The 25,177-nt window shown below is 42.1% G+C and overlaps 5 protein-coding genes across 9 annotated transcripts in view; all 5 read left to right on the forward strand.

The window, feature by feature from the left end:
- Nucleotides 1–25,177, forward strand: part of LOC112256118 (protocadherin alpha-C2) — a 198,456-nt gene that overhangs the window by 19,121 nt on the left and 154,158 nt on the right. Inside the window, exon 1 of one of the 5 annotated variants that reach the window (XM_042325771.1) lies at nucleotides 8,822–11,403. The exons of 3 other annotated variants lie outside the window; for them this stretch is intronic. In XM_042325771.1, coding sequence (XP_042181705.1) covers nucleotides 9,040–11,403 — 2,364 coding nt within the window. In that variant the 5' untranslated portion in view covers nucleotides 8,822–9,039. Of the gene's footprint in view, nucleotides 1–8,821; nucleotides 11,404–18,544; nucleotides 21,032–25,177 lie in introns of those variants that run through there. One more of the 5 variants, XM_042325769.1, reaches the window with a different exon arrangement.
- On the forward strand, nucleotides 2,497–5,122 carry LOC121846971 (protocadherin alpha-8-like). The gene has a single exon (XM_042326207.1). It carries the CDS (start codon nucleotides 2,651–2,653, stop codon nucleotides 5,120–5,122), a length of 2,472 nt encoding a protein of 823 aa, XP_042182141.1. The 5' UTR covers nucleotides 2,497–2,650.
- Nucleotides 5,615–8,316, forward strand: LOC121846972 (protocadherin alpha-8-like). The gene has a single exon (XM_042326208.1). The coding sequence runs from the start codon at nucleotides 5,845–5,847 to the stop codon at nucleotides 8,314–8,316; it is 2,472 nt and encodes an 823-aa protein (XP_042182142.1). The 5' UTR covers nucleotides 5,615–5,844.
- Nucleotides 11,998–14,705, forward strand: LOC112243312 (protocadherin alpha-3-like). The gene has a single exon (XM_024411144.2). It carries the CDS (start codon nucleotides 12,228–12,230, stop codon nucleotides 14,601–14,603), a length of 2,376 nt encoding a protein of 791 aa, XP_024266912.2. The 5' UTR covers nucleotides 11,998–12,227; the 3' UTR covers nucleotides 14,604–14,705.
- Nucleotides 15,199–17,747, forward strand: LOC112243780 (protocadherin alpha-3-like). Its single transcript, XM_024411574.2, has one exon. It carries the CDS (start codon nucleotides 15,369–15,371, stop codon nucleotides 17,745–17,747), a length of 2,379 nt encoding a protein of 792 aa, XP_024267342.2. The 5' UTR covers nucleotides 15,199–15,368.

The raw sequence follows: 25,177 nt of genomic DNA on the forward strand, positions 1-25,177 counted from the left end.
CCCCAGTTTTCCAGTGCTTGAGGTAAACAGCAGTGACGAAATGACGAAAGCTACCTTGCACTGTATGAGAAAGCAACAACATTGATTGACTCCATTGAAAGACACTCAAGACGATTTGCTGGCAAAGCAGTGCATCACTATAGGGCAGAATGTTTTTAAGTGTTGGATGGTGTGAAGGTTGTTTGACAACCGTTTTGACCAGGACAGTCTAAACGTCCTTCAAAAGTTGGAAAGAGCACTTCTCACGGGGGAGTTGGATGAGTCTCTAGGTCAGTACCCTGAGCGGAACATAGATTATCTTTCAGTGCAGTTGCCTCTCTTTCGCAACAAATACCCCTGTAGCAGCAGTTGAGAGGCAGCAGAGGTCCTCAGGAGGCTTCCAGTGGAGGTGTGGGTGTTTGTTGACCAAGTTGAGGTGCTGATCAGAATTTTGTTTGTGGTGCCAGTGTCTTCATGTGAGGGTGAGAGGAGTTTCAGTGCACTCCGCAGGTTAAAGACTTGGTTACGGGCTAGCATGGGCCAAGAGAGACTGAACGGCATAGTTGTCTGTAATGTACATAAAGACAGGCTGGACAGTCTTGAGGGAAAATATCTGCCAGTAATTTGTTGGATCCATTGAAACCTGCAAACATACTGTATGTTCAGTTGTTTTGTTCAGTAGTGTGTATAGCAGTGGTTCTCAACCTTTTTTAGGTACTGGAAGCCCTGCATATTTTGAGGCAAGGTTTTGAGTGGTCCTCAGGAACCTCCACCCCCTCTATATTATATGTAAAGTTACTGGAACCCCTGCATATTATGAGGCAAGGTTTTGAGTGGTCCTCAGGGACCTCCACCCCCTCTATATTATATGTAAAGGTACTGGAACCCCTGCATATTTTGAGGCAAGGTTTTGAGTGGTCCTCAGGGACCTCCACCCCTCTATATTATATGTAAAGTTACTGGAACCCCTGCATATTATGAGGCAAGGTTTTGAGTGGTCCTCAGGGACCTCCACCCCTCTATATTATATGTAAAGTTACTGGAACCTCTGCATATTATGAGGCAAGGTTTTGATTGGTCCTCAGGGACCTCCACCCTTCTATATTATATGTAAAGTTACTGGAACCCCTGCATATTATGAGGCAAGGTTTTGAGTGGTCCTCAGGGACCTCCACCCTTCTATATTATATGTAAAGTTACTGGAACCCCTGCATATTATGAGGCAAGGTTTTGAGTGGTCCTCAGGGACCTCCACCCCTCTATATTATATGTAAAGTTACTGGAACCCCTGCATATTTTGAGGCAAGGTTTTGAGTGGTCCTCAGGGACCTCCACCCCTCTATATTATATGTAAAGTTACTGGAACCTCTGCATATTATGAGGCAAGGTTTTGATTGGTCCTCAGGGACCTCCACCCTTCTATATTATATGTAAAGTTACTGGAACCCCTGCATATTATGAGGCAAGGTTTTGAGTGGTCCTCAGGGACCTCCACCCCTCTATATTATATGTAAAGTTACTGGAATCCTTGTGCTGCTGAATACGTTCATTACACTTTTTTATTTCATGGACCCCTTGCCATTACACCAGGGACCCCTAGGGGTCCACCTACCCTGTTTGAGACCCCCTGCTGTATAGTATGATATATGTTATTTTGTTTAGTAGTTTTTAGTACATGACAGTACACTTACTAATTATTTATTTAATTTAAAATGGCATAATTTGTGTGACATACTTGTCCATAGCTGTTGTTTGAAGAGTTGAGACACTGACTGAACAATAACTAAGTGTTTCTGAAGGATATTTTGGTTGATTTGTTTGGGTTTTTCATTGAAGTAGTTATTTCACTTTTAGAACTGTACTTATTCTGAGCGTTTTGTTCTTGTTAAGATGTTGTAATAGACTCAAACCAGCGACACATATTTAATGATTATATAAATGAATCTGAAAACGTCAAATAAAAAGGTCAATTCAATACGGAGACCAACTTCGATGGTTCTCAATGGAGATTCTTTTAGACGAGATCACACCATGTTCATTGTATTTATGAAACCTGCACCCATACAGTGTACAGTACCATTACCACCTACTGGCCTTGCTTGGTATTGCTGTTTGTAAATACAAATACCTGCATACATACTGGACTGATATGGAACACTGCAATAACTATTATTAGTAGTAAAATTATTATGATTTAAAAATTTGAACAAGTTGGGAAAACTCTTCAGTTAACTGCTGTACCTATGATTTATCCAGTTGTAGTAATTATGGTTCCTCAATATACATTTAACGTATTACAACGTAGGCAGTGTTACAGCACTACTTTTGGTGTCCCCCTCGGGAATTGCTCTTGAGAAAATGTCATGTAATTGTCCCCTTCAAGGTTGATATCAGATTTTCGCCCCTGGGTGTCAGTACACAACTAGAATTCTGCTCCTGGTAGATTTCAACCCGTCATACTTTTGAGTCCGCCCCCCTTGCTGCTCAGCTGATTCAATCACTGGAGGAATACAGCCATGCAGCATCGTGGGGAGGATACGATCTAAATGTATACTCTTAAAACGCTATTGGATAGTCACCATGGGTCATATATGCTGATATAATGGACAGACAACTGACACAAATTGAGGAATAGTGAAAATCTGTTGATTCTAGTTATTTATTCTTAAACATGGAACAAAGAGGATACAGGGCATTGCGCGAGCGACAGCCGTCGGTCACCTACATGGTTGCTTTGATTTTCTTTTGGAGCGGAGCATCAGCCCAGATAAGATATTCCATCTCTGAAGAGCTTAAGGAAGGAACTGTCGTGGGGAATATAGCTAAGGATTTGGGAATAGATCTGAGTACCTTGAAGGAAAGGGGTTTACGAATTGTGTCTGGCTCGAACGAGCCCCTTTTCCAGCTAAACCAGGATGACGGTATCTTGTATGTGACCCGAAAAATAGACCGAGAGGAGGTGTGCGATCGGATCACGGTGTGTTTGATCAACCTGAAAACCGTTCTAGAGAATCCGCTGGAGATCCATTATGTCGCGGTGGAGGTGTTAGATGTTAACGACCATTCTCCCAGCTTTCCCGAGAAAGATAAACGGTTAGAGATGTTTGAGTCAGCGTTACCTGGGGCACGTTTTCAGCTACAAGCTGCGCGTGACCCAGATAGTGGCCCATACTCTGTTCAACAATATAAACTGAAAAACAATGATCATTTTCGTATAGAAGTTAAAGATAGAGGTGAGGACCGTAAAATGCCCATTTTGATTTTACAAAAGCAGTTAGATAGGGAGTCTGCTAAGAATCATAGATTACTGCTTACAGCCATTGATGGAGGAAAACCAGCGAGGTCTGGGACTATCGAAATAATCGTTGAGGTATTGGATGTTAATGATAACTCACCTGTCTTCACTAAAGACGTATACTCTGTAATGCTTGGTGAAAATTCTCCTGTCGGTGCAACTGTCATTCAGGTAAAAGCAACCGATTTGGACGAAGATGCAAACGGTGAAATTATATATTCATTTGGTAATGGAGTAGATGACAAGTTACTGCGACTATTTGGATTGGATCCGAATACTGGTGAACTAACCGTAAAAGGTCTGATAGATTATGAGGTAAACAATATTTATGACATTGATATACAGGCATCTGATAAGGGACCCGTTCCATTGACAACGGACAAAAGCGTAATTGTAAAGATTATTGACGTGAACGATAATGCGCCAGAAATAGAAGTGACGTCATTTTCGAAGGCAATCCCCGAAGATTCCAGACCCGGTACCACTGTAGCACTAATCAGTGTTAATGATTTAGACTCTGGTCTAAATGGGAAAGTTTTATGTTCTGTAATGGAAGACTTGCCTTTCACGCTAATGTCGTCTTTACAGGATAACATGTATTCTGTAGTCACCAAGTTACCTCTGGATAGAGAGAAAGTATCTCAATATGATCTAACAATAGTAGCTACAGACCAAGGCCATCCGCCCCTGTCATCTGTAAAGACTATTAGTGTTGTAGTATCAGATGTGAATGACAACAGTCCAGAGTTTTCACTGAGCCCCTATACTTTCTATGTCACGGAGAATAACGAACCAGGCGCCTCAGTATTTTGTGTGAGTGCTTCAGATCGTGACATAGATGAAAACGCCTTTATTTCATATCATATTCTTAGAGACAGTGGCGAGGAGAACAAATGGGCATCTTTCCTCAACCTAAATTCAGAAAATGGGAACATTGTTGCGCTTAAAAGCTTTGATTTTGAAACCCTCAAAACATTTAAATTCCAAGTTGTAGCTACAGACTCTGGAATTCCGTCACTAAGCAGCAACGTCACAGTGAATGTGTTCATCCTGGATCAGAACGACAACGCTCCAGTGATCTTGTATCCAGTTAGTACTAACGGTTCCGCTGCAGGTGTGGAGGAGATTCCCCGCAATGTGAACGCAGGCCATTTGGTGACTAAAGTGAGAGCCTATGACGCTGATATAGGATATAACGGCTGGTTATTATTTTCACTGCAGGAAGTTACTGACCACAGTCTCTTTGCCTTGGACCGTTATACAGGACAGATAAGGACACTTCGGTCATTCACAGAGACAGACGAGACAAAGCATAAACTGGTCATACTGGTGAAAGACAATGGGAACATTTCACTCTCAGCAACAACTAATGTGATTATCAACGTTGTGGAGCCCAAAGAGGCTTTTGCAGCTTCTGATGTTAAAAGCGCAGTAAAAGACGAGGAGGAGAACAGCATTACATTTTATTTGATCATAACTTTGATGTCAGTTTCAGCACTTTTTATCATCAGTATCATCGTGTTGATTGTAATGCAGTGCTCCAAAGCCCCAGTCGATTCCTCCAAGTATTTACAAGATGTGAATTACGACGGGACACTATGCCACAGCATCCAGTACCGATCCGGAGACAAACGGTACATGTTAGTTGGACCCAGAATGAGTATAGGTTCTACTATGGTCCCGGGCAGCAATGGAAATACTCTCGTGGTACCTGACCACAGGAGAAGTGCTTCTGGAGAGGTAAGGAGTTTAAAACGACCTGTTCAGGAATCTCCTACTGACCAATGCAGTGCTGTGAGCCTGTGTATGAGTTTGATGATGGCGTACTATTCTCATTATGTTTGTTAGAATTTCTGTCTGCTATTTCATTTACCAAGAAAGGGGTATGTGTGAATGTATGAACCATTGTAGGTTTTTAATTAGGCTAAAGAGGTTTGTTAGCTGTTAAATGATCGCCGAAAGTGACACTGCTCTCAGGACAGGTCGCTGTCCACCACTGTGGTGCTGAAACGCTGCCCAGTTTAATGTGCTGTTTAACTGGTGAAAGTGACGACGTATACATGCTCTTATAGTGGATATTTTATTCTTCCACATTCTTTTTCCATGTCAGACACTTGTTGCATACATGAGAAGGGTAAATGTTGCTTTATGTTAGCAAAAATAAGCATTGTACATAATGTATTGTAACGTGTATACCGACTTTAAAAAACAACAACTTTTGCAGTAATGTTTTATCTGATATGTATCGTGTCAAGATTCCATTACTAAGTTTCAACGATAGTGTAATGTCAGGTAGAATCGCATGATGTCAGTACCCAACTACAATAACGATCTTGAAAGAAATAATTACCATAACGCTTTTGACTCCGCCCACTTGCTGTTTGGATGTTTCCGTCGCTGGAGGAATGCAGTTATGCAGGATCGTGGGGAGAATAATGTCTAAAATTGACATTCTTAAAACACTATTGGATCATGAGCATTTGTCATATTTGCTAATATAATGGATGGACAACTGTCACCAATGAAGGAATAGCGGAAGTGCTGTGAATTCTCGTTATTTATTCTAAAACATGGAACAAAGAGGATGCAGGGCATGGCGAGATCCACGGCAGTGGGTCACCTACATAGTTGCTTTGATTTTCTTTTGGATCGGAGCTTCAGCTCAGATAAGATACTCCATCTCTGAAGAGCTTAAAGAAGGAACTGTCATCGGGAATGTAGCTAAGGATTTGACAATAGATCTGAGCACCTTGAAGGAGAGGGGATTTCGAATCGTGTCTGGCTCGAACGAGCCCCTTTTCCAGCTAAACCAGAATGATGGCATCTTGTACGTGAACCGAAAAATTGACCGAGAGGAGGTGTGCGAACGGAGCACCGTGTGTTTGGTCAACCTGAAAACCGTTCTAGAGAACCCGCTCGAGATCCATTATGTCTCAGTGGAGGTGTTAGATGTTAACGACCATTCTCCCAGCTTTCCTGAGAAAGAGAAACGGTTAGAGATTTCAGAATCAGCGTTACCTGGGGCGCGATTTCAGCTACAAGCAGCTCGTGACCCAGACGGTGGGATATATTCCGTTCAACAATATAAACTAAGTCAAAATGATAATTTTCGTATAGAAGTTAAAGATAGAGGTGAAGACCGTAAAATGCCTATTTTGATTTTACAAAAGCAGTTAGATAGGGAGTCTGCTAAGAATCATAGATTACTGCTTACAGCCATTGATGGAGGAAAACCAGCGAGGTCTGGGACTATCGAAATAATCGTTGAGGTATTGGATGTTAATGATAACTCACCTGTCTTCACTAAAGACGTATACTCTGTAATGCTTGGTGAAAATTCTCCTGTCGGTGCAACTGTCATTCAGGTAAAAGCAACCGATTTGGACGAAGATGCAAACGGTGAAATTATATATTCATTTGGTAATGGAGTAGATGACAAGTTACTGCGACTATTTGGATTGGATCCGAATACTGGTGAACTAACCGTAAAAGGTCTGATAGATTATGAGGTAAACAATATTTATGACATTGATATACAGGCATCTGATAAGGGACCTGTTCCATTGACAACAGACAAAAGCGTAATTGTAAAGATTATTGACGTGAACGATAATGCGCCAGAAATAGAAGTGACATCATTTTCGAAGGCAATCCCCGAAGATTCCAGACCCGGTACCACTGTAGCACTAATCAGTGTTAATGATTTAGACTCTGGTCTAAATGGGAAAGTTTTATGTTCTGTAATGGAAGACTTGCCTTTCACGCTAATGTCGTCTTTACAGGATAACATGTATTCTGTAGTCACCAAGTTACCTCTGGATAGAGAGAAAGTATCTCAATATGATCTAACAATAGTAGCTACAGACCAAGGCCATCCGCCCCTGTCATCTGTAAAGACTATTAGTGTTGTAGTATCAGATGTGAATGACAACAGTCCAGAGTTTTCACTGAGCCCCTATACTTTCTATGTCACGGAGAATAACGAACCAGGCGCCTCAGTATTTTGTGTGAGTGCTTCAGATCGTGACATAGATGAAAACGCCTTTATTTCATATCATATTCTTAGAGACAGTGGCGAGGAGAACAAATGGGCATCTTTCCTCAACCTAAATTCAGAAAATGGGAACATTGTTGCGCTTAAAAGCTTTGATTTTGAAACCCTCAAAACATTTAAATTCCAAGTTGTAGCTACAGACTCTGGAATTCCGTCACTAAGCAGCAACGTCACAGTGAATGTGTTCATCCTGGATCAGAACGACAACGCTCCAGTGATCTTGTATCCAGTTAGTACTAACGGTTCCGCTGCAGGTGTGGAGGAGATTCCCCGCAATGTGAACGCAGGCCATTTGGTGACTAAAGTGAGAGCCTATGACGCTGATATAGGATATAACGGCTGGTTATTATTTTCACTGCAGGAAGTTACTGACCACAGTCTCTTTGCCTTGGACCGTTATACAGGACAGATAAGGACACTTCGGTCATTCACAGAGACAGACGAGACAAAGCATAAACTGGTCATACTGGTGAAAGACAATGGGAACATTTCACTCTCAGCAACAACTAATGTGATTATCAACGTTGTGGAGCCCAAAGAGGCTTTTGCAGCTTCTGATGTTAAAAGCGCAGTAAAAGACGAGGAGGAGAACAGCATTACATTTTATTTGATCATAACTTTGATGTCAGTTTCAGCACTTTTTATCATCAGTATCATCGTGTTGATTGTAATGCAGTGCTCCAAAGCCCCAGTCGATTCCTCCAAGTATTTACAAGATGTGAATTACGACGGGACACTATGCCACAGCATCCAGTACCGATCCGGAGACAAACGGTACATGTTAGTTGGACCCAGAATGAGTATAGGTTCTACTATGGTCCCGGGCAGCAATGGAAATACTCTCGTGGTACCTGACCACAGGAGAAGTGCTTCTGGAGAGGTAAGGAGTTTAAAACGACCTGTTCAGGAATCTCCTACTGACCAATGCAGTGCTGTGAGCCTGTGTATGAGTTTGATGATGGCGTACTATTCTCATTATGTTTGTTAGAATTTCTGTCTGCTATTTCATTTACCAAGAAAGGGGTATGTGTGAATGTATGAACCATTGTAGGTTTTTAATTAGGCTAAAGAGGTTTGTTAGCTGTTAAATGATCGCCGAAAGTGACACTGCTCTCAGGACAGGTCGCTGTCCACCACTGTGGTGCTGAAACGCTGCCCAGTTTAATGTGCTGTTTAACTGGTGAAAGTGACGACGTATACATGCTCTTATAGTGGATATTTTATTCTTCCACATTCTTTTTTCCATGTCAGACACTTGTTGCATACATGAGAAGGGTAAATGTTGCTTTATGTTAGCAAAAATAAGCATTGTACATAATGTATTGTAACGTGTATACCGACTTTAAAAAACAACAACTTTTGCAGTAATGTTTTATCTGATATGTATCGTGTCAAGATTCCATTACTAAGTTTCAACGATAGTGTAATGTCAGGTAGAATCGCATGATGTCAGTACCCAACTACAATAACGATCTTGAAAGAAATAATTACCATAACGCTTTTGACTCCGCCCACTTGCTGTTTGGATGTTTCCGTCGCTGGAGGAATGCAGTTATGCAGGATCGTGGGGAGAATAATGTCTAAAATTGACATTCTTAAAACACTATTGGATCATGAGCATTTGTCATATTTGCTAATATAATGGATGGACAACTGTCACCAATGAAGGAATAGCGGAAGTGCTGTGAATTCTCGTTATTTATTCTAAAACATGGAACAAAGAGGATGCAGGGCATGGCGAGATCCACGGCAGTGGGTCACCTACATAGTTGCTTTGATTTTCTTTTGGATCGGAGCTTCAGCTCAGATAAGATACTCCATCTCTGAAGAGCTTAAAGAAGGAACTGTCATCGGGAATGTAGCTAAGGATTTGACAATAGATCTGAGCACCTTGAAGGAGAGGGGATTTCGAATCGTGTCTGGCTCGAACGAGCCCCTTTTCCAGCTAAACCAGAATGATGGCGTCTTGTACGTGAACCGAAAAATTGACCGAGAGGAGGTGTGCGAACGGAGCACCGTGTGTTTGGTCAACCTGAAAACCGTTCTAGAGAACCCGCTCGAGATCCATTATGTCTCAGTGGAGGTGTTAGATGTTAACGACCATTCTCCCAGCTTTCCTGAGAAAGAGAAACGGTTAGAGATTTCAGAATCAGCGTTACCTGGGGCGCGATTTCAGCTACAAGCAGCTCGTGACCCAGACGGTGGGATATATTCCGTTCAACAATATAAACTAAGTCAAAATGATAATTTTCGTATAGAAGTTAAAGATAGAGGTGAAGACCGTAAAATGCCTATTTTGATTTTACAAAAGCAGTTAGATAGGGAGTCTGCTAAGAATCATAGATTACTGCTTACAGCCATTGATGGAGGAAAACCAGCGAGGTCTGGGACTATCGAAATAATCGTTGAGGTATTGGATGTTAATGATAACTCACCTGTCTTCACTAAAGACGTATACTCTGTAATGCTTGGTGAAAATTCTCCTGTCGGTGCAACTGTCATTCAGGTAAAAGCAACCGATTTGGACGAAGATGCAAACGGTGAAATTATATATTCATTTGGTAATGGAGTAGATGACAAGTTACTGCGACTATTTGGATTGGATCCGAATACTGGTGAACTAACCGTAAAAGGTCTGATAGATTATGAGGTAAACAATATTTATGACATTGATATACAGGCATCTGATAAGGGACCTGTTCCATTGACAACAGACAAAAGCGTAATTGTAAAGATTATTGACGTGAACGATAATGCGCCAGAAATAGAAGTGACATCATTTTCGAAGGCAATCCCCGAAGATTCCAGACCCGGTACCACTGTAGCACTAATCAGTGTTAATGATTTAGACTCTGGTCTAAATGGGAAAGTTTTATGTTCTGTAATGGAAGACTTGCCTTTCAAGCTAATGTCGTCTTTACAGGATAACATGTATTCTGTAGTCACCAAGTTACCTCTGGATAGAGAGAAAGTATCTCAATATGATCTAACAATAGTAGCCACAGACCAAGGCCATCCGCCCCTGTCATCTGTAAAGACTATTAGTGTTGTAGTATCAGATGTGAATGACAACAGTCCAGAGTTTTCACTGAGCCCCTATACTTTCTATGTCACGGAGAATAACGAACCAGGCGCCTCAGTATTTTCTGTGAGTGCTTCAGATCGTGACATAGATGAAAACGCCTTTATTTCATATCATATTCTTAGAGACAGTGGCGAGGAGAACAAATGGGCATCTTTCCTCAACCTAAATTCAGAAAATGGGAACATTTTTGCGCTTAAAAGCTTTGATTTTGAAACCCTCAAAACATTTAAATTCCAAGTTGTAGCTACAGACTCTGGAATTCCGTCACTAAGCAGCAACGTCACAGTGAATGTGTTCATTCTGGATCAGAACGACAACGCTCCAGTGATCTTGTATCCAGTCATCGCTAATGGTTCCGCTGCAGGTGTGGAGGAGATTCCCCGCAATGTGAACGCAGGCCATTTGGTGACTAAAGTGAGAGCCTATGACGCTGATATAGGATATAACGGCTGGTTATTATTTTCACTGCAGGAAGTTACTGACCACAGTCTCTTTGCCTTGGACCGCTATACAGGACAGATAAGGACACTTCGGTCATTCACAGAGACAGACGAGACTGAGAATAAACTGGTCATACTGGTGAAAGACAATGGGAACGTTTCACTCTCAGCAACAGCTACTGTGATTATCAACGTTGTGGAGCCCAAAGAGGCTTTTGCAGCTTCTGATGTTAAAAGCGCAGTAAAAGACGAGGAGGAGAACAGCGTTACATTTTATTTGATCATAACTTTGATGTCAGTTTCAGCACTTTTTATCATCAGTATCATCGTGTTGATTGTAATGCAGTGCTCCAAAGCCCCAGACGATTCCTCCAAGTATTTACAAGATGTGAATTACGACGGGACACTGTGCCACAGCATCCAGTACCGATCCGGAGACAAACGGTACATGTTAGTTGGACCCAGAATGAGTATAGGTTCTACTATAGCCCCGGGCAGCAATGGGAATACTCTCGTGGTACCTGACCACAGGAGAAGTGCTTCTGGAGAGGTAAGGAGTTTAAAACGACCTGTTCAGGAATCGCCTACTGACCAATGCAGTGCTGAGAGCCTGTGTATGAGTTTGATGATGGCGTACTATTCTCATTATGTTTGTTAGAATTTCTGTCTGGTATTTCATTGACCAAGAAAGGGGTATGTGTGAATGTATGAACCATTTTAGGTTTTTAATTAGGCTAAAGAGGTTTGTTAGCTGTTAAATGATCGCCGAAAATGACACTGCTCTCAGGACAGGTCGCTGTCCACAACTGTGGTGCTGAAATTCTGACCATGCTGTTTAACTGGTGAAAGTGACGACGTATACATGCTCTTATAGTGGATATTTTATTCTTCAACATTCTTTTTTCCATGTCAGACACTTGTTGCATACATGAGAAGGGTAAATGTTGCTTTATGTTAGCAAAAATAAGCATTGTACATAATGTATTGTAACGTGTATACCGACTTTTAAAAAACAACAACTTTTGCAGTAATGTTTTATCTGATATGTATCGTGTCAAGATTCCATTACTAAGTTTCAACGATAGTGTAATGTCAGGTAGAATCGCATGATGTCAGTACCCAACTACAATAACGATCTTGATAGAAATAATTACCATAACGCGTTTGACTCCACCCACTTGCTGTTTGGATGTTTCCGTCGCTGGAGGAATACAGTTATGCAGGATCGTGGGGAGAATAATGTCTAAAATTGACATTCTTAAAACACTATTGGATCATGAGCATTTGTCATATTTGCTAATATAATGGATGGACAACTGTCACCAATGAAGGAATAGCGGAAGTGCTGTGAATTCTCGTTATTTATTCTAAAACATGGAACAAAGAGGATGCAGGGCATGGCGAGATCCACGGCAGTGGGTCACCTACATAGTTGCTTTGATTTTCTTTTGGATCGGAGCTTCAGCTCAGATAAGATACTCCATCTCTGAAGAGCTTAAAGAAGGAACTGTCATCGGGAATGTAGCTAAGGATTTGACAATAGATCTGATCACCTTGAAGGAGAGGGGATTTCGAATCGTGTCTGGCTCGAAGGAGCCCCTTTTCCAGCTAAACCAGAATGATGGCATCTTGTACGTGAACCGAATAATAGACCGAGAGGAGGTGTGTGAACGGAGCAGCGTGTGTTTGATCAATCTGAAAACCGTTCTAGAGAACCCGCTCGAGATCCATTATGTCGCGGTGGAGGTGTTAGATGTTAACGACCATTCTCCCAGCTTTCCCGAGAAAGAGAAAAGGTTAGAGATTTCAGAATCTGCGTTACCAGGGGCGCGATTTCAGCTACAAGCAGCTCGTGACCCAGACGGTGGGATATATTCCGTTCAACAATATAAACTCAGTCAAAATGATAATTTCCGTTTAGAGGTTAAAGATCGAGGTGAGGACCGTAAAACCCCTAGTCTTATTTTACAGAAACCACTGGATAGAGAGGATGTAAAGAGCCATATATTGCTGCTCACAGCTATTGATGGAGGAAAACCTCCAAGATCTGGAGACATGAGAATAACTGTAGATGTATCCGATGTCAATGATAACCCCCCGGTTTTTACTGTAGATTCATACTCTGTATTGCTGAATGAAAACGCTAATATAGGAACAACAGTCATACAGGTAAACGCCACTGATCTGGACGAGGGTTCTAATGGTGAAGTTGTCTATTCATTTGGTAGTGACGTGGAAGGAGAGGTCCTGGAATGTTTTCATTTAGACCCGATTACTGGCGAAATAATTGTAACAGGACTTATTGATTTTGAAGAAAACAACAAGTATGAGATCGATATACAAGCGTCAGACAAAGGGGCAGCTACTTTGACAACAGACAAAACTGTAATTATTACAATTGTGGATGTCAACGATAATGCTCCTGAGATTGAGGTGACATCATTCTCTAACTCAATATCAGAGGATTCTAGACCCGGTACCACTGTAGCACTAATCAGTGTTAATGATTTGGACTCTGGTCTCAATGGGAAAGTTGTCTGTCTTCTAACCGAGGACAACCCTTTCAAATTAACGTCGTCTTTACAAGAAAACATGTACTCTGTAGTCACCAAGTCACCTCTGGATAGGGAAAAACAGTCCGAATATGATCTAACAATAGTTGCTAAAGACTCAGGCCAGCCGTCCCTGTCATCCGTAAAGACTATTAGTGTTGTAGTATCAGATGTGAATGACAACAGTCCAGAGTTTTCACTGAGCCCCTATACTTTCTATGTCACTGAGAATAACCACCCAGGCGCCTCAGTATTTTCAGTAAGTGCATCTGATCGTGACATGAATGAAAACGCACTTATTTCATATCATATTCTGAGAGACGGGGGTGACGATAATAAATGGGCATCTTTCCTCAACATAAATTCAGAAAATGGAAACATTTTGGCGCTAAAAAGCTTTGACTTTGAAACTTTAAAAACATTCAAATTCCAGGTTGTAGCTACAGACTCTGGAATTCCGTCATTAAGCAGCAACGTCACAATAGACGTGTTCATTCTGGATCAGAACGACAACGCTCCAGTGATCTTGTATCCAGTCAGCGCTAACGGTTCCGCTGAAGGTGTGGAGGAGATTCCCCGCAATGTGAACGCAGGCCATTTGGTGACTAAAGTGAGAGCCTATGACGCTGATATAGGATATAACGGCTGGTTATTATTTTCACTGCAGGAAGTTACTGACCACAGTCTCTTTGCTTTGGACCGTTATACAGGACAGATAAGGACACTTCGGTCATTCACAGAGACAGACGAGGCTGAGCATAAACTGGTCATACTGGTAAAAGACAATGGGAACGTTTCACTCTCAGCAACAGCTACTGTGATTATCAACGTTGTGGAGCCCAAAGAGGCTTTTGCAGCTTCTGATGTTAAAAGCGCAGTAAAAGACGAGGAGGAGAACAGCATTACATTTTATTTGATCATAACTTTGATGTCAGTTTCAGCACTTTTTATCATCAGTATCATCGTGTTGATTGTAATGCAGTGCTCCAAAGCCCCAGTCGATTCCTCCAAGTATTTACAAGATGTGAATTACGACGGGACACTGTGCCACAGCATCCAGTACCGATCCGGAGACAAACGGTACATGTTAGTTGGACCCAGAATGAGTATAGGTTCTACTATAGTCCCGGGCAGCAATGGGAATACTCTAGTGGTACCCGATCACACGAGGAGAGTTTCAGGAGAGGTAAGAAGTTGAAAACAACCTTGTATTTCACTGTCATCACGTACCCTCAATTGAGGCTGATTGTCGAGTATCATTTTTAGCCATTTGTGAGTATTTTAAATAGGCCTGTTTTGTTTTGACGTAAGAGGGTTGTTGATTCTCACATGATCTCACAACAGAAGTTGCTCATTCATTTACAGCCGCTGCTCACTGGGCGCTGATCGCCACAGTGGTGCTGAAAAGTTGGGCACTTCAAAGCGCTATTTGATGAATGCTTGACAAAAGGTGATGACATATAAACTCTCCCCTTTCTCTGTAAATGTTTCTCAATTTTATTTCCTTGTGCGTCACTTGTTGCATTCTTGCGTAACGCTTTAGTTATTGTAAATACATCATGATATGTCCTATTCAACCAGAACATTTTGCAGTAACGTTTTGTCAATTGTGTATTGTGCCAAGGTAGTTTTCAGTATTGAAATATAAAAATGTAAACTCTGAAATGATATTGTAATGTGACGTAGTATCGCAAGGTGTCAGTACTCAACTAGAATAACACTCCTGATACATTTTCTCCCGTCATATTTTGAGTCCGCCCCCTTGTTGGTTTCGTAGATTATTCAGTTGATGGAGGAATTTAGTCATGCAGCATCGTGGGGAGAATAATATCTTACATTGCCAGAATAAATATAACTTTGGATAATTAGCTGATGTTATAGTCACGAATGTAATGGATAGATCGTTTCCCCAGATTGAGGCATAGCGGAAGTACTGTGTACAGCTTTTACTTATCTGGAAATCATGGAGGAACAAAGAGGATTCAGGGCATGGAGGCAGCGACGGCAGTGGGTCGTCTTCATGGTTGCTTTGGTTCTCTTTTGGAGCAGGGCGTCGGCACAGTTAAGATACTCCATCTCTGAAGAGCTTAAGGAAGGAACTGTCGTGGGGAATATAGCTAAGGATTTGGGAATAGATCTGAGTACCTTGAAGGAGAGGGGATTTCGAATCGTGTCGGGCTCGACCGAGCCCCCTTTCCAGGTGAACCAGAATGACGGCATCTTGTATTTGCACCGAAAAATAGACCGAGAGGAGGCGTGTGAACGGAGCAGCGTGTGTTTGATCAACATGAAAACCGTTCTAGAGAACCCGCTGGAGATCCATTATGTCTCAGTGGAGGTGTTAGATGTTAACGACCATTCTCCCAGCTTTCCTGAGAAAGAGAAACGGTTAGAGATATTTGAGTCAGCCTTACCAGGGGCGCGATTTCAGCTACAACCTGCCCGGGACCCAGACGGTGGAATATATTCTGTTCAACAATATAAACTCAGCCAAAGCGATCATTTCCGTTTAGAAGTAAAAGACCGTGGAAAGGATGGTAAAATCCCTATCTTAAATCTCCAGAAACCACTAGATAGAGAAGCTTTGAAAAGGCATAAATTACTGCTCACAGCCATTGACGGAGACAAACCTCCCAAGTCTGGTACTATAGAACTATTAGTGGACGTTTTAGATGTTAATGATAATATGCCTGTTTTCACTAAAGAGTTATACTCTGTGACGCTAAATGAAAATTCTCCTATTGGCACAACGGTCATACAAGTCAACGCTACGGATCTGGACGAGGGTTCAAACGGTGAAATCATTTATTCTTTTGGTAGTAATGTGAACAGTAAGTTACGAGAACTTTTTGAAGTAGATGCTATCTCAGGTGAGATAATTGTCAAAGGATGGATCGATTTTGAAATAGAGGACAGCTATGAGATTGATATACAGGCTTCGGATAAGGGATCTGCTCCCCTGACAGCAGACAAAAGCGTAACAGTAAAGATAGTTGACCTGAATGATAATGCACCCGAGATAGAGGTGACGTCCTTTTCTAACGCAATCCCCGAGGATTCTAGACCCGGTACCACTGTAGCATTAATCAGTGTCAGTGATGAGGACTCTGGTCTCAATGGGAAACTTCTCTGTTCTATAAGCGATGGCGTCCCGTTCACTCTAACGCCGTCTTCACAGGATAACATGTATTCGGTAGTCACCCAGTCACCTCTGGATAGGGAAAAACAGTCTGAATATGATCTAACAATCGTTGCGAAAGATGCAGGCCAGCCGTCCCTGTCATCTGTAAAGACTATTAGTGTTGTGGTATCAGATGTGAATGATAACAGTCCAGAGTTTTCACTGAGCCCCTATACTTTCTATATCACTGAGAATAACCACCCAGGCGCCTCAGTATTTTGTGTGAGTGCGTCTGATTGTGACATAAATGAAAACGCACTTATTTCATATCATATTCTGAGAGACGGTGGTGACGATAATAAATGGGCATCTTTCCTCAACATAAATTCAGAAAATGGAAACATTTTGGCGCTAAAAAGCTTTGACGTTGAAACTTTAAAAACATTCAAATTCCAAGTTGTAGCTACAGACTCTGGAACTTCGTCACTAAGCAGCAACGTCACAGTGAATGTGTTCATTCTGGATCAGAACGACAACGCTCCAGTGATATTGTATCCAGTCAGCGCTAACGGTTCCGCTGAAGGTATGGAGGAGATTCCCCGCAATGTGAACGCAGGCCATTTGGTGACTAAAGTGAGAGCCTATGACGCTGATATAGGATATAACGGCTGGTTATTATTTTCACTGCAGGAAGTTACTGACCACAGTCTCTTTGCCTTGGACCGCTATACAGGACAGATAAGGACACTTCGGTCGTTCACAGAGACAGACGAGGCTGAGCATAAACTGGTCATACTGGTAAAAGACAATGGGAACGTTTCACTCTCAGCAACAGCTACTGTGATTATCAACGTTGTGGAGCCCAAAGAGGCTTTTGCAGTTTCTGATGTTAAAAGCGCAGTAAAAGACGAGGAGGAGAACAGCGTTACATTTTATTTGATCATAACTTTGGGGTCAGTTTCAGCACTTTTTATCATCAGTATCATCGTGTTGATTGTAATGCAGTGCTCCAAAGCCCCAGTCGATTCCTCCAAGTATTTACAAGATGTGAATTACGACGGGACACTGTGCCACAGCATCCAGTACCGATCCGGAGACAAACGGTACATGTTAGTTGGACCCAGAATGAGTATAGGTTCTACTATAGTCCCGGGTAGCAACGGGAATACTCTCGTGGTACCGGACCACAGGAGGAGAGCTTCTGGAGAGGTAAGAAGTTGACCCCATTGTCATGAGGAACTAACTACTCGTTAGTTCTCAGTATTTTCAATCTAAGTACTATTTCTGATGGTTACAGGATCCGTGCCCCAGGGACTGAATGTATGAGTTGTCTATGGGGTGGCACATATGATAGCCACTATTGTAGGTGTCAAAAGCGTGCATTTGTTTGTGTTGCTCTCTGAATCGGTCGATTAAAAATATTGTGTATACCTCATAGGGCGCTGTCCCACGGGGGTTTTCTTGTCAAAAGACGCTGTACTAGGGACTTCCGCTCTCCATGGTGCTGAAACCTGGTGGAGTTCATTCGGCATCTTCGTTGTGACAAAACTCTCTTGAGATGGTTAAAGACGCTTTGTAGTTTCACTCAGGCTATAGAAGAAGACTTTTCAGTCTTTATTGACATATGGTCCAAACCATGTAGTTCTATGTAGGACACTTGTTGCAAACTTGTAAACATCAACCAACATGCACACCCTGACATCTCATAAGGATCTTCCCCATGCATGTCCCATCTTTGCCTAACCCGTACCATGGTTTGTAATGTTGTTTTTTCTTGTACAATGTTTTGTTTCGAAATAGCACTCGGTATTCGTGTAGTGAAATATCGTAAAAGGTCCAATTATACTCGATCCTGCAATATGAGGCTGAAACGCATGGTGTCAGTGCGCAAGTCGAAGAAGGGTTATGAAATAACTCTATTGGTCATACTTTTGAGTCCTCCTTTTATAGCTGGTTTGGTATTTCGTCGCTAGCAGACTACAGCCGTGAGCTTCGAGGATAAATTCTCATTTGAAACCTTTCAACGCTGACTTATTGTAAGATACCGAGCTGTGATTATATTTGGGAGTGCAGTGAATAAGATGACGTTGCCGGCAGAGGCGTAGTGAAACTGCTCTGAATTTCTCTTTAACCTTAAAAATATGGAACAAAGAGGATGCGGGGAATGGCGGGAGCGACGGCAGAGGGTCGTTTTCATGGTTGCTATGTTTTTTTTTTGGACCGTGGCATCTGCACAGATAAGATACTCCATCTCTGAAGAGCTTAAGGAAGGAACTGTCCTGGGGAATATAGCTAAGGATTTGGGAATAGATCTCAGCACCTTAAAGGAGAGGGGATTTCGAATCGTGTCTGGCTCGACCGATCCCCTTTTCCAGCTAAACCAGAATAACGGGATCTTATACGTGAACCGAAAAATAGACCGAGAGGAGGTGTGTGAACGGAGCAGCGTGTGTTTGATCAACCTGAAAACCGTTCTAGAGAACCCGCTGGAGATCCATTATGTCTCAGTGGAGGTGTTAGATGTTAACGACCATTCTCCCAGCTTTCCCGAGAAAGAGAAACGGTTAGAGATTTCAGAGTCCAGGTTACCGGGGGCGCGATTTCAGCTACAAGCAGCGCGTGACCCAGATGAAGGTCCATTCTCCGTTCAACAATATAAACTGAGTCATAATGACCATTTTCGTTTGGAGGTTAAAGATCGAGGTGAGGACGGTAAAATCCCGTTGTTGGTTTTACAGAAGCAGTTAGATAGAGAAGCTGTAAGAAGCCATAAACTCCTCCTCACTGCCATTGATGGTGGAAAACCACCCAGATCTGGAACTCTCGAAATATCAGTGGACGTACTGGATGTTAATGACAATAGTCCTGTGTTCACTAAAGATATATATTCTGTAAGTGTAAATGAAAACGCTCCTTTGGGAACTATGGTCATCAAGGTAAATGCCACCGATTTAGATAGTGGCCAGAATGGGAATGTAATTTACTCATTTGGCAATGACATCAACAGCAAGTTAAGGACACTTTTTGATGTAGACACCATTACAGGTGAAATAACTGTAAAAGGGCAAATAGATTTTGAGGAAAGGGATAGCTATCTGCTTGACATACAGGCATCAGATCAAGGACAACTTCCTCTGACAATAGACAAAAGCGTAAAAATTAAAATCGTTGACCTCAACGACAATGCACCTGAGATAGAGGTGACATCATTTTCTAAGGCAATTCCCGAAGATTCTAGGCCCGGAACCACTGTGGTACTGATTAGTGTTACTGATTTGGACTCTGGTCTCAATGGGAAAGTTCTCTGCCATGTATTGGAAGACGTACCTTTCACGCTATTGCCATCTCTACATGACAACATGTACTCAGTAGTCACCAAGTCACCTCTGGATAGAGAGAATGTATCTCAATATGATCTAACAATAGTAGCCACAGACCAAGGACAGCCATCTCTGTCATCTGTAAAGACTATTAGTGTTGTAGTATCAGATGTGAATGATAACAGTCCAGAGTTTTCACTGAGCCCCTATAATTTCTATGTCACTGAGAATAACGAACCAGGCGCCTCAGTATTTTGTGTGAGTGCATGTGATCGTGACATAGATGAAAACGCACTTATTTCATATCATATTCTGAGAGACGTTGGTGACGATAATAAATGGGCATCTTTCCTCAACATAAATTCAGAAAATGGAAACATTTTGGCGCTAAAAAGCTTTGACTTTGAAACATTAAAAACATTTAAATTCCAAGTTGTAGCTACAGACTCTGGAACTTCGTCACTAAGCAGCAACGTCACAGTGAATGTGTTCATCCTGGATCAGAACGACAACGCTCCAGTGATCTTGTATCCAGTCCGCGCTAACGGTTCCGCTGAAGGTATGGAGGAGATTCCCCGCAATGTGAACGCAGGCCATTTGGTGACTAAAGTGAGAGCCTATGACGCTGATATAGGATATAACGGCTGGTTATTATTTTCACTGCAGGAAGTTACTGACCACAGTCTCTTTGCTTTGGACCGTTATACAGGACAGATAAGGACACTTCGGTCATTCACAGAGACAGACGAGGCTGAGCATAAACTGGTCATACTGGTGAAAGACAATGGGAACGTTTCACACTCAGCAACAGCTACTGTGATTATCAACGTTGTGGAGCCCAAAGAGGCTTTTGCAGCTTCTGATGTTAAAAGCGCAGTAAAAGACAAGGAGGAGAACAGCGTTACATTTTATTTGATCATAACTTTGGTGTCAGTTTCAGCACTTTTTATCATCAGTATCATCGTGTTGATTGTAATGCAGTGCTCCAAAGCCCCAGTCGATTCCTCCAAGTATTTACAAGATGTGAATTACGACGGGACACTGTGCCACAGCATCCAGTACCGATCCGGAGACAAACGGTACATGTTAGTTGGACCCAGAATGAGTATAGGTTCTACTATAGTCCCGGGCAGCAATGGGAATACTCTAGTGGTACCTGACCACAGGAGGAGAGCTTCTGGAGAGGTAAGGAGGTCATCAATCTAAAATATATTAAAATCTGCTGTGTGTGGCCTAATATAGCCTGTTTTGTCCTGTCATGGATGTCTCAACGAGCTGACTGTGTTACGGAGTGGACGGGCCTATGTTATATTTTGGTGACACGGCTGTCATGCTGAAACATCAGAAGTAAAGGAGTGTAGGACTTCATTTAGTTGGACATGTCACCTGACAGCCCATCTGTTTTCACTAAACAACTCAGTTTGGATGTGTAGGCTGCTCTGATCCTATACGGTTAGAGGTGAGCAGGAAAGAGGATTGTTTTCTCAGGTATACATGGTGGTTCCAGTCTGCTTGTTCAGGAGGGTCAGCCTGGGCTTGGTATTGTATTGATACAATGTTGATACTTGTGCATAAAACAAGGGAAAATATCCATGTAATTCATAGATTAGTGATCCTGCTCAGGCCAACATGTGGGCCAAGAACTATTTAGACTATAAGTAGGTCAAATATAATGCTGACTGTAGGTCAGTGGATGGGGCTAACTTCAGCCTCATACTTAGAGAGCCATACGTTTAGCCTTATTTACAGGTCCTCGGTTGACACTTTTCCATCTTCAGCTTGTGTTGTTGCCTTGAATGGAGCTATTTCAGCAATCAAAGGCTTTTCATAATCCGTATGTGGGGCTACGCCCCCTCAGAAAGAGAGTCTACTGGAGATTTAACGCAGCCTTGAAACCTAGGACACTATCATATCGGCCCTTTTTCCAGACAGTCATGTTGTTTTGGTTTCTAACAATGTGACGGTTGTTGTGTTGTTTTAATTAGATGGGTTAGTAGCCTGTCTTATCATGTGGCATGTAACTTCGTAAGACAACAGTGGTGTGTGTGTGCGTGCCCGGGAGTGAATGAGTATGACTGAGCGGACACCTGGGGCCATTGATTTGTGAGGGGCCCTTTGCGCCCGCTCCCATCCCCTATAATTCTGTATTCTTTTGTGACACATGTGTTAGCAGGTAGACCAGCGTCTCTGATTGGCAGATGAGTGACAACCCCGATTAGAAGCACCTGCTGCCCATCTGTTGTTCTTCACAAATACTGTTTTGAATGAAAGAACATCGTACCTACACACTGAAGAAGGATGTTAGGACACAACAATCTGTGTACGGTCTCCCGGATGCAGTAAAACATTTAAAACATTGAACAATGAAGTAAACTTTAAGCAACATATTTTGGAGTGTGAACCCACTCCACCTCCTTGTTTGTCTGAATGAGAATGTGTCTGAAGGCCTGCTCTCCGTGGTGGTAACTAATTATGTGGGCTGTGCGCTGCTGAAGCTGTGCCTGTGGCTGGGAGAGAGAGAGCTGCCCGCCTCTGGCGCACTGCTAGCCAGCCGGGTAGGTTGGGGTGGGGGTGCGCTGCTTGGCTTCCCTAGGGAGCTGCCATTCATGATTTACATGGGGCTTGGAACACAACCAGTGACCAATGTTCCTTCCCTGTTCCCATAGTCTGTGTTCTAATGCAGTGTGGTTGAAATAGTAAAGGGCCTTTTGTTTTGATTTTCAAAAAATGGTCTCATGCTATTGGCTAACACAGATGTTGTGTCTCATTAGCTATGAGAGCGTGGCTGAACCAGGTCGAGTCTAGGGGATGGTGGTGTTGCCCTAGCAACACACTGGCAGAATTACCTCGCTGGTTTTCCACAGCATGTCGGTGAGCCTCGCGTGCAGTGCAGCGGTCTCAGCAACGAGAGAGGGAAAGGGAAGGAGCAGGTGGAAGTGGAGGGGGAGGGGATGGCATTTCTATGGCTATGCCTTCTCGCACATTATGTAATGAAAATTGGTTCATGTTTTTGTGAAACCCATGGATTATGTTAGTGCAATCCTCATTGTAAGTTGGTCAACTGATGGTGTCAACAGAGAAGCAATAGTACATTTGAACATACATCATCAACACGTTGTTAAATATATTGAATTATGTTCATTTTCTATTTTACTCTACTAGGTCACTTCAGATTTCACACTTTGGTAATTCTATAGGCTAGGAATAGTATGACTGAGGTTAGTTAAAACAGCAGTGCACTGCTAGGTTATTCCTATTCAGTGACATGTATACACATTGATTGAGAGGAATGTGAAACAATGCAGAAGATGGACAAAGAGAGATGGTGGGATAGTCAAGGATGAAGAAAGAGTTAGATATCAGTACTGCAATTACTGATATGGGGGGAAGTCAGAGATTGAGAGACAGAGAGTAGATGGAGATAGAGTAGATGTAGATTTAGAGATAGAGTAGATGTAGATTTAGAGATAGAGAGAGAGTAGATGTAGATTTAGAGATAGAGAGAGTAGATGTAGATTTAGAGATAGAGAGAGTAGATGTAGATTTAGAGATAGAGAGAGAGTAGATGTAGATTTAGAGATAGAGAGAGAGTAGATGTAGATTTAGAGATAGAGAGTAGATTTAGAGAGAGAGAGGGAGTAGATGGAGAGAGAGAGTAGATTTAGAGATAGAGAGGGTAGATGGAGAGAGAGAGATGGGGAGAAAGTAGATGGAGAGAGAGTAGATTTAGAGATAGAGAGTAGATGGAGATAGAGAGGGTAGATGGAGAGAGAGAGATGGAGAGTAATGGGAGAGATAGAGAGATTGAGAGTAGATGGAGAGTAGATGGAGAGATAGGTAGATGGAGAGTAGATAGAGAGTAGATGGAGAGATAGATAGATGGAGAGTAGATATAGAGAAGGTGGATAGATAGATATATGGAGAGTAGATAGAGAGTAGATGGAGAGAGAGAGTAGATGGAAAGAGATATATAGAGAGTAGATGGAGAGTAGAAAGAGAGTAGATGGAGAGATAGGTAGATGGAGAGATAGATATATGGAGAGTAGTAAACTTCTGTATGTGTAATGTTTACTGTTCATTTTTTGTTGATAGATATATGGAGAGTAGTAAACTTTGTATGTGTAATGTTTACTGTTCATTTTTGTTGATAGATATATGGAGAGTAGTAAACTTCTGTATGTGTAATGTTTACTGTTCATTTTTTGTTGATAGATATATGGAGAGTAGTAAACTTCTGTATGTGTAATGTTTACTGTTAATTTTTTGTTGTTTTTCACTTTATATATTCACTTTGTATGTTGTCTACCTCACTTGCTTTGGCAATGTTAACACATGTTTCCCATGCCAATAAAGCCCTTGAATTGAATTGAATTGAATTGAGTAGATAGAGAGTAGATGGAGAGAGATATATGGAGAGTAGATAGAGAGTAGATGGAGAGATAGATAGATGGAGAGTAGATAGAGAGTAGATGGAGAGATAGATGGAGATAGAGAGAGTAGATGGAGAGAGAGAGATAGAGAGTAGATTTAGCGTGCTTGGACAGTATGTGTCTCATTAAGCCAACAAGTGATGTCATGATAGAGAGTAGATTTAGAGATAGAGAGAGAGAGTAGATGGAGAGAGAGTAGATGGAGAGAGTAGATGGAGAGAGAGTAGATGTAGAAAGAGAGTGCTTGGACAGTATGTGTCTCATTAAGCCAACAAGTGATGTCATGACTTCAGTGGGTCACATTTGTGTTCTCTGCAGGCCCTCTTGACACACAGCGTGAATATACATGGTTTCACTGGGCCACATTTGCTCCCTTCATCCCTAGTCTGTGTGGTGTAGGTATTCGGGGTCTATCGTTGCGTGTACATTTACCTATTGGGACTGTGGTTGGCAAGGTCATCTTTAGAACAGAAGGCTGTGAAAATATGCAAGCAACCGTACTAAATTCACAACAGTATGTGTCTGAGTGTGTAACCTCTTTCATCATAGCACCGTTTGTTCTTCAATCATAGTGTTTGTTGCATTTTCAGGGTGTGGTTTATCTTTGCTATAGTGGCTCTTTGTGTGTGCTTGGTTAGTCTGTGTAATTGTGTTAGCTTGCCAAGTGTCTGAGATCAGAACTGCTCACGCTGTAATGCACCTTGGTGGTCTGATGTGTCAGACAGTGTGTCAGTTGTCTTTAGTAATTGTGTGAGAGGGTTCTCTCTGTCAGTGTGTCTTCAGTGCCACAGGGAGACTGCAGACAGGCATGAGTATTACAATCAGCCACTAAAGCTTTTAAGCAGTGTTGTACCCAATTCCAACAGGAGGAGAATGGGCCTAATTTTAGATGGCTGCACAC

The sequence above is a fragment of the Oncorhynchus tshawytscha genome, linkage group LG08 (assembly GCF_018296145.1).
Source record: "Oncorhynchus tshawytscha isolate Ot180627B linkage group LG08, Otsh_v2.0, whole genome shotgun sequence".
NCBI lineage: Eukaryota > Metazoa > Chordata > Actinopteri > Salmoniformes > Salmonidae > Oncorhynchus > Oncorhynchus tshawytscha.

Bases quoted from the DNA above. Each gene is read 5' to 3' on its own strand.
- LOC121846971 (XM_042326207.1), top strand. From the start codon at position 2,651: ATGGAACAAAGAGGATACAGGGCATTGCGCGAGCGACAGCCGTCGGTC.
- LOC121846972 (XM_042326208.1), top strand. From the start codon at position 5,845: ATGGAACAAAGAGGATGCAGGGCATGGCGAGATCCACGGCAGTGGGTC.
- LOC112243312 (XM_024411144.2), top strand. From the start codon at position 12,228: ATGGAACAAAGAGGATGCAGGGCATGGCGAGATCCACGGCAGTGGGTC.
- LOC112243780 (XM_024411574.2), top strand. From the start codon at position 15,369: ATGGAGGAACAAAGAGGATTCAGGGCATGGAGGCAGCGACGGCAGTGG.